Source organism: Pogoniulus pusillus, chromosome 19, assembly GCF_015220805.1.
Source record: "Pogoniulus pusillus isolate bPogPus1 chromosome 19, bPogPus1.pri, whole genome shotgun sequence".
NCBI classification, from domain to species: Eukaryota; Metazoa; Chordata; class Aves; order Piciformes; family Lybiidae; genus Pogoniulus; species Pogoniulus pusillus.
In genome coordinates, this window is record NC_087282.1 from 9,410,056 (window position 1) to 9,424,217 (window position 14,162).

Below are 14,162 nucleotides of genomic sequence, written 5' to 3' on the forward strand. Positions count from 1 at the left end.
ATCACATTACTGGGCTTAGATCTCATGAATAGTTTAAAGCCTAACCACTGCCACACTGTTTCATTTAGCATAAAAGTAGTGGAGAAGACGACCTGATTTACAGAAGCAGCCTGCAAAAATAACACCATTCCCTTCCCAAACAGCCTCTTCCAGCTCCTGTGTCACTTATTCCCAGAACCACCAAAAAAACCAACCACCTAACTCTGCATTTGCCATGTGAAAAAGCCTCCTCCAATTTACCATAACCTCCCCAAAGCATCCAGCAGCCCAAGTTGATACATTTTTAATTGAAAATTTTTCTTGCCAATTTTTTTTCTATGACTTTGTCCTTAAAATCATTTCTCTGCAAGTCCAGGTAATGCTGGGAGAAAGCTCTTAATGATTTAGCAGCTCAGGCTGTGCTTACCCACGCTGACCACATTTTTAAGGCAGATCTCCTGATGCAGAGAGAGTGGGCTCCATCGATCAGGATCAACCCCACTGTGCCTGTGGGAAGGGGTCAGTGACATGCAGAGTCTTTGAGGCCAAAACCCAACATTGCATTTCAAATACTGACAGCCCATAGGTCCAAGATAAAGGGCTGAAGGTGAGCACAGTTCTGAGCTCGCTTGCCACCGGAGGGGATTTTTGCTGATCATCCCGAAGTGGAACAGGGCAGGCTAGCACCTGCGGAGAGCAAATGGTTGACATTTAAACCAGTATCTCTTCTCCTCTGTTGAGCCTGAAGCTCCTACTGATATTCAAGCAGAGAGAGAACAGGATCACCAAGCGCTGACCCTTGAGGAAAATCCAGCTCCAGCTGGGGTAAGGAGCTTGATCTGCAAACCTCTGGACCAAGCAGAACAACAAGCAGAAGAGAAGCTGCAAGAAAACCACTGAATGGCAAAATGCTTTGGGTTGAAAGGAACCTTTAAAGGCTGCCCAGTCCACCTTCCAAAAGGACCAATGCCTATTTTGTTTTCCCAACTACAATCACCCAGACCTCATCCCTAGTCCCTGGTAGGGATGATGCACAGCAGAGCAGTTATCAACCCAGATCACAACATCCTTAATGCAAGTCAAGGTGTGCCCAGTGACACAAGGGGCCCCAGCCAGAGTACTTCTCTGTCCCCCGTCCCAAGGGGACATGCTGTCTCACCATATGGGCTTGCAGGACGATCACCTTCACCAAGGACAATAGGCTGGAGAACAGCAGAGTCCAACCAGGCTGAGTCTCCGGGAAAAGCTGACTTGGCCAACAAAGCCACCGATAAAAGCAGAGACACACAGTGGGGCGGGGAGAACAGGGGAAAGGGATACTTGAAAGATTTAAGAAGGGTGGAGTGAGGAAATCCAAGGGTTTTTTTTTCCCAGATAATACATTTCCAGGAGGGTCCAGCCCTCTCCTGGACTCAGGGAGTGTCGCAAACAGTGGTGACAGCCAAAAAGAGCTTTTTTTTTGGTGTAGGGTTTGATTTGGTTGAGTTTTTCTCTTTCCATCTAATGAAAAGTCTACCCTCAAATCACGTAGTACTGAATCTTCCCCCAAATCTGCCACACTGTCCCTCACCACAGCAGCCTTCTGCAGAAAGCCATGCCCACATATGATGCAGAAAGCCAAACCCAGACCAGAGGCAGCAGACATTGACTGAGATAACATTACTTCAGCACCGCTGTTTTGTGGAAAATCTGTTGGTCCTGTTCAAACACAAGCATCCACTTTGGGAAGTTTTCACTATGTCAACTCTTTCTCCTGCCCTGTTGGCAGCCAGGGTTATGAAACCATGGCTCAGCTTCAAAGGCAGGCAGCAGATTTTTATTTTTGGCAGCCCAAAAGCAGAGTTTGACCAGCATGCTGCCGGCATAGAAAATTCAGGCTTGTAGGAACACTTCAGACTCGAGAACAGAAGAAGGACTTCTGAGTAAGAGCCAAATGTTTCACAGAGGTCACCAAATAAATACGATGAGGTCTTCCCATCTTCAAACCTCTACCTCCCTCCTGTCCCCAGCTCAAGCTGTGCACATATGTCTGCTCATCGGCAGCTATTTTTGCAGGGCACTGAGCTCTTCAGAGCAGTGATTTGCCCTGGCAAAAATTAAAGTGAAAACTGCAAAAAAAACCCCTCCAAGTTAGCAATTGTCCATGCTTGCATCAGCCAGCAAAGCTATAATTTGTTGGTTTTCCCACTGCTTTCTGGTCCTCTGAAATCCTGAACTCTTCAGTTATGGAAACAAAAAACCACCCTAAATGCTAGGTTATGCATGGCAGCACAGCCAGACATCACTTTGACCTCTGCCACCTACAAACATTTTGCCCTTTTTAAAGTTTTCTCAGCATTTTAGAGCTGGGCTTTGGCTGACCAGTAAGAACCCCATTTCCCAGAGCAGTTTCCCCCCGAGAAGCAAGCCCACCCAGCTGCCCACCCACCAGGGCAGAGGCTGACAAACCCCTTGCCATGATGCAGATCACTGCTGCAACCCCTAGAAGCAAGGCTTGGTACTAAGGACTACCCAGTCTGCATCACACACACATACACCCTCCCTAGTCAAGCCATCTCCTAAGACAGCTGTTCTGTCACTGGGAGGAATGAGAGATCAGAATCAGGCTGCCAGGCACAGCCAACCCTCACACCAGCATTATGGTGTGTCCTCAGCCCCTGCAGCAGATACCTGAGGTCCCAGTCCAACCATGCTGCTCATTCAGGCCAGTTCAGATTGTTTTTTGACTCCAAAAAAGTAAAAGCTGTGATTTTATAACTCTCCCCTTGCTGTACTGCAGAGACATGTTTCCACAGGAGTAACAGGAGATAAAGGGGGTAAGACAGGGAGAAATCACCTACTTCACCCCCTGCTCCACATGCTCCAGATCCCGTTGAGAGTATTTTAATCTCTGGATCCCACAGCAACCAACGGCCTTGGGGCTGCAGGCAGAGTTACACCAGGATACCAGAGCACTGCAATCCACCCAGTCTGGAGAAAAATCCTCAACATGTGGCCTAAAACTCTTATCTTCAGGAAATCCTTTTGGCTAATATTCTTGCTGGGCTGGGTAACGTAGCTGCAGAGCAGCTCCAGCAAAGCACAAACTGCCCAGAGCTGGCTGAGAAAAAACAGCAGCATACATTTGGCACGAGAAGGGAAATCTGCTTATCCACAGAGATGAGGTCTGAACTGGGCCTGGGATGCTGGGCTTGGTGCTCAAGTGGTTTTGGTGTGGTCCATCCCAGCACTGTCAGCTGCAGAAGTGAGCCCATCCTGCCAGCATCCTGGGAGATGAGTCATATCCATCCCCATCCACCACTTTTCCTAGACAGGCACTGGGATAAGGGCGTTCCTGCTCTCAATTATCAAGACAAGTGCCTTCACCCAAGGTCTCCTCTCCGTAGATCTGATCTTCCCCCTCTGCACTTACTGGAATGGTAGTTAAGTGGAAAGTCCCACTTCCATCCACCCAACTGCGCTGGAAGAATGGAGCCCTTGGGAATGACATACTCTACCACAGCCCTCTGGGCATGGCAGTTCACTTTACTGCTTCAACCCCTCAGCAAACAAGAGGTGAACTGGAAGGAAAAGAAGAGGGACAAAAGAAACAAACAAACCACCAACACAAAAAAAAAACCTTCCAAACAATTCCCCCCCCAAAAAATCCCACACCACATACACTCAAAAAACCTAAATCGAGCCCAACAGAAACAAACAAGAAAAACTTTCACAACTCAGTGAACAAAACTGACATGCAAAGCACCACTTTACAGGCCAAAATAACAACAATAAATCAGTATTGCATTTCCAGCCCCTGGAAAAGTGAGGCTGCTGACAAGTGGGTGCCCCCAGTGCAGCCTGAGCATCCCCCCAGCTTCAAGCAGTGCCCAGGACCTTGTCCCTACAGGCAGCAGCCACCTGGCTTTGAGAGAACACCAAGGAGGAATTACACAGCAATCACAACAGAAGATGGCAGAGCTGCTCACAAAGGGGATTTTTGTTCTCCTCCTACATTTAATTTCCCAGCAGTGAGAATTTTTCCCCTCCCCTTAAGCCAGTTGAGACCCAGGCGACGAAGCGCAGTGTCACTGCAACCTAGCAGCACTTCATTTTGATTACTGCTGAAAAGATTTTGGATTGCAATACCAAGGAAATGCTTCAAATTGTCTAGCCCTGCTTGTTGCATGTCTTACTCAGCTTTTCTAGTTCACTTATGGCACAAGGAAAGCAGGATCCCTGTTTTGCAAACCAGTGCGGTTGCTACAGTATCTCAACCAAAATTACAGCTATGAAGCGAATATTGCCTCTGTTCCCCACTTCAACGGTCTTACAACATCTTCCTAAGGAGTACAGCTTAGATAAGGCCAGACACAAAGGCTGTCTACTGCCCCTTTGAAAATACACAGCTAGGAATTACCAAGCCCTCAGCATACACCCCAGGAAAGCAAGGCTGGGGTCAGAGCAAGGGTCCTTCTATTTACAGATCCCACAAAATTCAGCTGAACTCACTGAGCAAAAAGCCCTCGGCAAAGCATTACTCATCCAAGACCAGGAAGGAGGTTAACAGGAATCCTGTTCAAGTTGTTAACAAAAATAAGGCTGATTTGCTCACAGAATCCCCGGGCACCACAGCTCACCCTTCCTTTCTGCAGCAGGAGGGAAACAAAGAGCCCTTCACAAACAGCCAGATCAAAAATAAGTGCATTAAGCTTTCATTAAGGGGAACAGGACTACAAACACTATCAGTTACAGCTGGACGTCAAGAGCAGGCATGTTTTTAACCTAAACTGGCTTCAACTGGAATTCTATCTGCAAAAAAAAAACCCTACTCTAGTCACTTCCCCCCCCTCAAAAAAAAAACAACCTTCAGTCAGCAAGATGCAACAGGTGCCCAAAAGCAAGTCCTGTCCCCTCCCTGAGCTGTCACTACAGGATCCTGGCCCGCCTGGGTGGACAGAGGCTCCTGCTAGCAAGGAAACTGGGGCTCTACCTGGCTTTGAGAGCCTTGCTCATTTCTGGGACCATGGGCACAGGCCAATGATGACTCCATTTAAACTGGACTTTAAACTGGATCAGAATTGGGGGTGTTGAAGCTAGAGAAAAGCAAGTTGAAGGAAGACCACCTGGATGTCTACAACTCCTTGAAAGGAGGCTGGAACCAGGTGGGAGTTGGTCTTTTCTCCCAAGGAACAAATGACAGGACAAGAGGAAACACCAAAGGAGGTTTAGGTTGCACATGAGGAACAATTTCTCCCCCCAAAAGAGTTGTAAAGGCACGGCCCAGGCTGCCCAGGGCAGTGGTGGAGTCCCCATCCCTGGAGGGGGTTTTTAAGCCATGTAGACATGATGCTAAGGGACACGGTTTAGTGGTGACCTGGCAGCGCTGGGTTAATGGTTGGACTTGATGATCTGAGGTGTCTTTTCCACTCTACACAACTCTGATTCTAAGTGAGATGGCCATACTGCAGATGACATGTAGAAGAAACTGCATAAGAAGCTTTAAAGAGATTTTTTACACATCTTTGGTTCTGAGCAACAGCAGCAGCAAGCATCCCTACAAAAGCATCAAAACCAAGGGAGAGGAGGACAATCAGCTCCCCTCCCCACCTAGCCACACTCTCCTACTTGCATATCCAAATGCACTTTGAGGCCATCCCACTGAGACTTCATGCCAGTCACTGGCTGGTAGCTCCCTGGATTTTGGCAAAGCCTGAGAAAGCTTCTAAGCAAAAATAAATATAGTCTTTTTTAATGCACCTCTATATATTGCTGCTATGCATATTTAATGTGTACATATTGCATACGTGCATATTTAATGCATCTATACATTTAAGTTGTTGCAGCCTCTGGGCACAACAAGCTTTTCCTGACCCAGCAGCCATGCCACTGCCAGGCAGGAGCTAGGTGAGGGCAGAAGCTGTAGGGTACCTTCTACAAGAAGAAAGCTTTAGAGTTTCCTCCAGGCCAGAAGTCAGTAAACTATGCTTTAAAACAGCCTCCCATTTATTCCAGCATACAGGCAGTACAGTATCACTCTGCTATCATGGAAAGGTGGTAGCAATCCACATACAGCTCCATGCACCAGTCTTGGAGCAGAGTTTAAGACAGAAAGCAAAATTCTAACTGCCCAAACCAAGTTTAACCATTTCAGGGAGGTGCCAGCAAACAACTCACTAGCAGGATAACTCTAATTCAGCAGCCTGCAGTGTGATGGTTACATTGTGGGTAGCCAGGCATGCCTTGTGCAGTAAGCCCTATGGAAAGGGTGTAGGGAGCCAGAGAGAGCAAAGCTATGGGAGAGAGATTATAGAATAACTGAAGTAAAAAGAAATTTAAAAAACCCAAACAACTGAACTGGCCTACAATCAGCAACGTGAGCAGCAGTGGCCTCCTTACCCATTTCTAATGAGCAGGACACACTTTGGGACTGGCAGTGTCCCTCAAGGCAAGACATGGTCTGAGCACAGCACACCAACATGTCCTTTGCACAGCACCGGCTACCAGCAACCACCCAGCAGCACGAAGCTTCTCTGCAGCATAGGTCAGTCACCAGCAGGCAGCAAATAGCCACGGTCTGGCACCTTGAGTGGCCAGGGATCAGCACTGCCTGGTCCCCTCAAGTCAGAAAAAGCTGCAAATCTCCATGTGAACAAGGGAGAAGACTGAAGCAGATCAAAGTTCAACACTGCTTGGTGTTATAACACAGAAGAAACAAAAGACATTACTTGCAAGAGATCACAGAAGGTTAGGAGCTGGATGTCCAAACCTTCTGCCAGAGCAGGATCTCCGATACTAGATGACACAGGAAGGCATCCAGGTGAATCTTGAGTATCTCCAGAGAGAAAGACTCCACAACCCTCCTGGGCAGACTGTTCCAGTGCTCTGTCATGCTCACTGTGAAAGAACTTTCTCCTGTTTACATAAAAAGCTGAGGGAGCCAGCGGCATCAGGAGATGAGAGCAAGGTCCTCCAGCTTCCCTGCAGTTTAGGCGACACCTGCAAAGCTCAAAGCCCAAGTCTGAGTGCTGGGGAGAGCACAGGCAGGTCCACAACATCCTCTTTACAACACTGGCAAAACCTGCTTGGCAAAAAAACAGCCCATCCTTCCCAGCACCAGACCTCAGCAAACACAGAAATAGTTCTGAGATGAGATACAAAAGGCAGATTAAAGAGAACTCCAAAACAAGTAAACTTCAGAACTAAAGGATTTTCTCGGGATGACCTATCCAGGACAAGAGCTCCCCACCCATAACTTAACCTGCTCCCCCAGGCAGGGCTTGGTGGGGGAGCTGGGGGCACTTTTGGGCAGAAGGCCACCAAAGTGACCAGCTGAGTGGGAAAACCTCTGCTCTACTTGCTTCCTACACACAACTAAATCCAGGAAACTCCCTCAAAAAATCCCAAGTAACAGTTTCAGGGCAAAGCAAACTGGTTTAACAGTGCACTCAGTCACCCCATGTTCAAGCTGCTTGGAAAACTCACCCTTCCCAGACACCCAGGACTCACTCAGTGACTCCCTCACCACTGCCACGGAGATGCTAGCTCCTCTAGTGGGCAGATCTCAGTTGCAGGTATCACAAGAGATGTTCTCCCACTTGCCCACTCCACATTTTCTCAGCAAGGACAGCAGCTTAAGGTCCCCCAAGAGGAGTCTCATACCTGAGGAATCATCAGCCAAAGGCTGTCTTTCTGCTGCAGTAAAGATACAAGTGTGGGTCCTGCAGGAGGAAGACGCTCACAGGGACACAGCCTGCACCGCTGAAGCATGGTCACTGGCTGAACAAGAACCAGTTCTGGTATGAAGGCTTCTCCTGGCTAACAGATTCCAATAACGCTCTCCACCAGCTTTGCTTTCAGCTAGCAGTTAAAAAAACAAGTCTTCACTAGACATAGATTAATAAATTAATGGAATAGATTGAGTTGCAAGGCACCTTAAAAACTACCTACTTCCAACTCCCTTGCCAGGGACAGGGACACCTTCCACTAGACGAGATTGCTCAAGACCCTGTCCAACCCAGCTTTCAAAACCTCCAAGGAGGGGGCATCCAGAACCTTCTCAGCAACCTGTTCAAGTGTCTCACCACCCTCAATGTAAAGAGTTTTTTTCTAGTATCTACTCTAAACCTGCTCCCATCAAAGGTTCCAGTCAGAAAACAGCAGTTTTAATGGAAAAGGAAGTGCATAAACTAAAGGTAACAGGATGGAATCAATCAAAGGCAAGGCTGAAAAGTCTGCTATTAATAGACAGCTTGTTTGCTTTTACAGTTTTTATTGTTAAAAGCAAATCATCATGCCTTCAGATGCAACTCAGGTCTGTTCAGTTCCAAACCTTCCCCACACAGCCCAGACAACCATTATTATTATTCTGAGCAAAATACCAACCAGAGACAAAAATGGGTTTGAGTTAAGAATAAAACACAGCCTCCAGACACTTGCTACACTCCACAGAGGAGTTTCTGTCCACCACAGGTTTAATTGGCAGCACCCTTTATCATTAATGTTTGACCAGTGCTTTCCAATCCCTCCTTACAGCCATTTCTGACCTCTCCAAACTTAACTGTGTGCACGAATATTTCCATGCAGCTGCTTGGCTGATTTTTTGTTTGATTTTTATTTATTTATAGCCAAATGGTTGAGCTATTCCTGGGAATAAGGCTACAGTTAGGCGACTGCTTAGAAACATTAAACAGCTACAGGAATCTGAGAAACTCCTGTGTCCTCATTTTCCAGGGTAGAGGCATCACTGAGTCTGCAGCCCTCAGGAAGCTTCTTTTGCAGCTCCAAGTTCCCAATTTGAGCCTCTGTTGTCTTCTCTGGGGTCAATCATGGGCTGCCCTGTGGCTGCTGTAGGGGAAACAGCTCTGAGCACAAGGAATTTTTGTCTCATGTTCGGTTACAAAATAAACTCCAGCAATACTCATGAAAAAAATTGAGTCACTTCATTAAAATCCACATTCTCCTTAAGTGTGGGATTTCTCCATGCACAACTGCCACAGAGACACCCCAGCTCCAACCTGTGATCTGTGTTAGATAGTATTGTCCTGCTTTGGTAGAGGGGTTGGACTCTGTGATGTCCTTGGGTCCCTTCCACACCTCTAACATCCTATGATCCTGTGAACCTTTGCTGCACGCAGGTTTTCGTCATGTTTAATGAAAGCAAAATGCTTCTAGCAGTAGTTTGCAATTAGGTGCAAGGTATTTGACACGAAACCTCACCCTCCAGGTGAGAATGTGACTGGACTGGGATGGGGGCGGGGGGAAAAAGTGCAATTCTCAAGGCTCCCAACTCCTACCTACGCTCCTCTTTATTAGAATAGAAACTGCAATCCCACACTGTCATGTTTGGTTCACACCCGCCGAAAAGAGACAGAAAAGCAAGCGTGAAAGAAAATCGCAGATGTGCTCCGTGTCCCAAAATAGGCTTCAGTACACATTTGCTGCAAACACTAAGGACGGGAGAGTAAATCAGCGTCCCTCACTCCAGACTCAGACATCTCCCACAAGACATACTCCAGCTTTCCCTCACCAGGAGCTGAGCAGGGTTCAAGTGGGTGGCAGCCAGCAATGGGCAGATCCCATGCGCCACGGAGACAACCTCTGCCCATCTTTGCCTACTCCCCACTGGCAATAGGGAATTTATTTCCCTTCTAAAAAGTGAGTTTGGGCCATTTCTCTTTTTCTGCCACGTGAATAGGTCTCAATAGCAGTTATCTTCCTGCAGAGCAACAAGCAGGACCTGCCCCACAGGGCTCAGCAGCACCATCTGCCCTGCTTCTTCTCAGGCTTGAATCACTTCCCCAACCTTTGACACATGCTTCTTGAGTCGACACATGCCTTCTCCAAGGCCTTCCTCCTCTCTTTGTTCCTTCCCAGGCAGGGCTCTGGGGACACAAGGAGACAAACCACCACATGGCCACGGTGTGTGGGGCTGGAGGGCACCTAGGGTGAGATGACCTTCAAGTGAAAAAAAACCCAAAAATCTAGAGTGGCCCAAACAGAGCTCTGAATTTCACACCAGGCACTGCTTTGTGTGCAGGTGAGTCCCAACCCACAGAGACAGGATCAGTCCCCCCTGCTGCTTGGGGAACAGCAAACTTGTGAGCACTTCAACGAGAGAAACCCTTCCCCGCTGCTGCCAGAACATCAGCGGCACAGCATGGTGCAGCCAGAGAATGCAAAGCAAGGGGTGAAGCAGTGCCCAGAGAGCTGGCTGGGGCAGCTCCCCACAGAGGTGACAAGCTACATGTGACATAAAAGCTCTGCTTCAAGTGTCTGTCCCACTGCAACCCTGCCTGGTAGTGTGCATGCCTTTAAAAAAATAAACAAAATGAGCATCAAATAGAAAAGCTCCTCGAGAAAGCAGCACCACCGAGCAAATTCGGAGCAGCAGCTGGTTTAGGGCTGCACAAAACAAACCCTCTTCGCTTTCCTTACCCATGAAGTGGGTAAGCCCAAGGTGCTCCAGGCACAGGTCCCGACAGGGACTGACAAATACTGGAGAGAGAAAGGATGGCACAAGGGCTACTCCCATTGCTGGCAGCCAGGCAGTGGAGAGGTGGAGCTCACAGAAGACAACCAGCGAAGGAACATCAGCCGCAGCCTATAAGGCAAAGGCACCAAGTCACGACGCAGTGCTTGTCCCTGGGCTGGACCTGCATGCTCATGCATGAAGCACCTTTTTCCCTCCAGCGTCAAGCAATGGCCTCAAGAGCCAGCAGCTCAGGATCAGCCCAGGACTTGCTAAACACCAGGGATTTACCAGGGCACAGCCTGTAAAGAGGATCAGGCCCCAAAGTATTTAATTAAAAGGGAGTAACACAACTAAGGTCCCGCTGTTAAACAGGGCACAACCACAAAACAAAGGCTTTCACTGCCAGTTACAGTCTGATTGTTGCTTTCTTTCTTTATCCTGAGCTTTGAGTAAGAGCAGAAAAATGCCAGAGCAAGGACTCCTACTAACCACAGCGCCAAGAGATCTGAGTGGGAACATCATCACAAGCAAGAACTGGGCACCCTAAGAGGACAGAGTGCACCCCAGGGTGCTTCCCCTACACCCCCTCACCTTAGCCTTTCTGCACCATGAGCAGGGCAACACCTCCTGGGGCTTGCTTCCAGAGTGGCCTTAAACAAAAGCAAGTCAGGGGAAAAAACTGAAAACAGCAACTTCCCTTTCTGTATTTCTCCATTCCCACAGCTTTCTGGATCAGCAGTAGACCTGCAGCATCAGCAGAGCTGTGGGGTGGAGCTGTGGCATGAGGCACAGCTGTCTCCATGCTTTGGAGGAACCCGGGAGAAGTAATTCTGGGGCAAAAGGCACACTATCTCTGATGCACAACGCAAGGATAAGCACTTCTCAGGTGTCTGCGAGCAAGTCTGGATGTGGGCAGCACTTGCCTTAGTCCTGCCAGAAGCTCAGCACAAGGAGACAGACCCAAACCCTCCCCTGATCACTGACACACTTCCCTGCTCTACTCCCGCATCCTCCCCACAAGAGCTGTACAAGCAGCATCGAGAGTAAAAACAAAGACTCCAATGCCAGAACCTATTTCCAAAAAAGAATTAAAGTTATATTTCAAAGTGACAGTATCTCTTTAAAGTGGATTAACTGTGGCAATTCAACCTTGCTTCCCCACAGCAATCCCAGCCCTTCTTTTGGCAGGGATGATTTCAGAGGCGTAAACCAAATTCAAACTCAGAATCCATCTGAGTTCCATTTTTCTCTTGCACAGAGCCACTGTCTGTGCCCCAGAGTGGCAAAGCAGACCCACATGCATCACCCTGCTCATCTTGACTTTTACCATCCTGTTTTGTACTCCATGCAGGATAAAAGTTTATGGCAGGGAGCAAAGTCATGGAGCAGTCATGTTGATAGGGCAAGGCACACTCACTGTGCCTAAGCTGTGAAGTACCTCCATAAACAGGGTTTTTAATATCCGCTGGTATCTGTGAGCCTCTGGCAGAGAACATGCAGTGCAGAGGTGACAACATTTGTCTGAGTAGCCCTATGAGACCTTAAGTGTCAGATAATCTACAGCCTTTAATAACTGCAGTGAATTTTCTGCAACGCCATTGCCACAAGACAAGCCCTGTGTCATTCCTATGGGACCAAAGGCAGGGTGGCACATTGGGAATACCTCCATGAAGGCCAGAATAGGCTGTCCTCTCCTCCCATGGAGCAGGAGTGAGGGCTGACCCAAACCTCCTGGGACACCCACAGAGCTGGGGACAGAACTGTTGTAGCAGCGCAGTGGGAGCTACCATCTGCCACAGCTGGGGAACCCACACCACCTGCACCAGCTTGGTAGCAAGCAGCATATCGCTCCTCAAACACCACTTACTAAGCCAGTAGGTGGAAAAGTGTCTGAAAAACCTCAACAACACTGCAGATGCTCTGGGCCTTGAATAAACTTGTTCCTCTAACCAGAAAACTACCTCTAACCTTCCAAACGTGCTGCAGCAGTTCAGCCTAAACCAAAGCAGTTAGAAATTGTCACAAATTGGAACGCAGGAGGTTTGATGTAAACATAAGGAAAAGACTCTTCAATTTGAGGCAGCAGAGCACCAGAACAGGCTGCCCAGAGACACTGGGGAGTCTCCACCTCTTTGAAACACTCCAAATCCACCTGCACATGTCCCTCAGTGGCTGACTCTAATGAACCTGCTCTAGCAGAAGGGTTAAACTAGGTGATCTTTAGAGGCCACATCCAACACCCACCATTCCGTGGAATTCCTGGGTTCAGTGTTCAAGATTGTTTCTGTTCGCTCTGGTGGTGGACATCACACCCCGGCAGCAGCACACATCCCCTCCCCATGTCGAGGGACTGTGACAAGAGGCAGCGCTAGTGATGGACCACCATCACCAGCTGGAACTAGAACCCAGACAGGCACTTGCGTGGGTACCTGATCACAGAAGGCAGCCATTTGAGAACACCTGTAACTGAACACAGGACAGATGCTTCACACCCAAAACGCCTCCTGACACAACTCAGAAAGAGCCTCCAGCAAGGGCAGGGTAAGAAGCACATAGCACAGAGTTAAATTCAAAGCCATCAAAGTCAGAAACTCAGTGCAGTGCGCCGAGACCAGATCTGATACATTTTCCCCGGGGCTGCGAAACAATGGTTGCAGGAGGGGTGCTCTCCACAGGGCTAACCTAAAGCCTGCCACACAAATACAACAAAGGGGAAAATTAACCATTTTCTTTCCCCTTAGAACTGCTGCAGAGCTACCTGCAGACATAAAAAAAGGAGGTTAGAGTCCCTTGTGCTGGACGCCCGGAGAATCAGTACTAGATCGCTCAAAACCAGAAGTGAAGGTGGAAATACATCTCCCGGCACAGGGCAGAGCCCATTAACTTGGGAGGTAAGTGGGTAGCAGAGGGTGCAAGGTGCCTCAGGAAGCAGCTGCTGAGCCTCCGAGGGTGTAACTGCTGTAACCACAGCATCTGCCCGCCGCTTCAACTCCAGGAACTTTGTTAGCTACGCACTGCGCAAGAAACGGCGCTGCTACAGAGGAGCTCCCCAAAGGATGTTAAGACACTGCTTTTTACCACACACTTGCCAGGGAAGAGGAAAAAATGACTAATTACAGAGTTCAGGCCAAGCAATGAGGTCACAGTGAAATCTCCCCACGTAGCTTATGTGGCACCCAGCGGTTTTAGAACGTGTTGGTGGAGACGAGGCGGGTGGAGAAGCGGCGGGGCAGCAGCACCCCGAGCGCTGCCGTGCCCCTCACCCGGCCTAGAGCCAGGCGATGCTGGGGGCATGCTGCCGGGGTCTGGGAAGTGCCCTCCTCTAGGTCTGGGAGTTGCTGGGTTCCAGGGGGTTTGGGGAAGGGCAGGTTAGAAACAAACAAACAAAAAACCAGATCTGGGCTCTCGCAGCAAAAGCAACTTGTAGCGAAGAGCCGCAGCGCGGGCAGGGCCTCCTACCCGGGAGGTTTCGCAAGGGAGGGAGCTGCAGCTGCGGCTCTGGCGGGAGCGGCCCAGGAGCGCCGCGTCCGCCCACCCCCTTCCGCAAACCCGAGCCCGATACAAGGCAGTTAGCAATCACACTAAGGGACTTTTCCCCGGTACCTACCCGCCGCCCCGACCCCGCACTCACCAGGCGACTGAGGCTGCGGCGGAGCATCGCGGCGGCGGCGGCGCCCGGCCCGGCCCCGCATCGCCCGGCTCGGCTCAGCTCCTAGGCTGCCCGCGGGCC

At 49.2% G+C, this 14,162-nt stretch overlaps 1 protein-coding gene across 6 annotated transcripts in view; it reads right to left on the reverse strand.

Annotated features, from left to right (window-relative positions):
* The window catches only part of ATP11C (ATPase phospholipid transporting 11C), a 63,288-nt gene extending 49,126 nt beyond the window's left edge, over positions 1-14,162 (reverse strand). For 2 of the 6 annotated variants that reach the window (XM_064159174.1, XM_064159179.1), the window contains exon 1: positions 14,040-14,106. In XM_064159174.1, coding sequence (XP_064015244.1) covers positions 14,040-14,090 — 51 coding nt within the window. In that variant the 5' untranslated portion in view covers positions 14,091-14,106. Of the gene's footprint in view, positions 1-14,039 lie in introns of all 6 variants that reach the window. The other 4 variants (XM_064159177.1, XM_064159178.1, XM_064159175.1 and 1 more) reach the window with 4 other exon arrangements.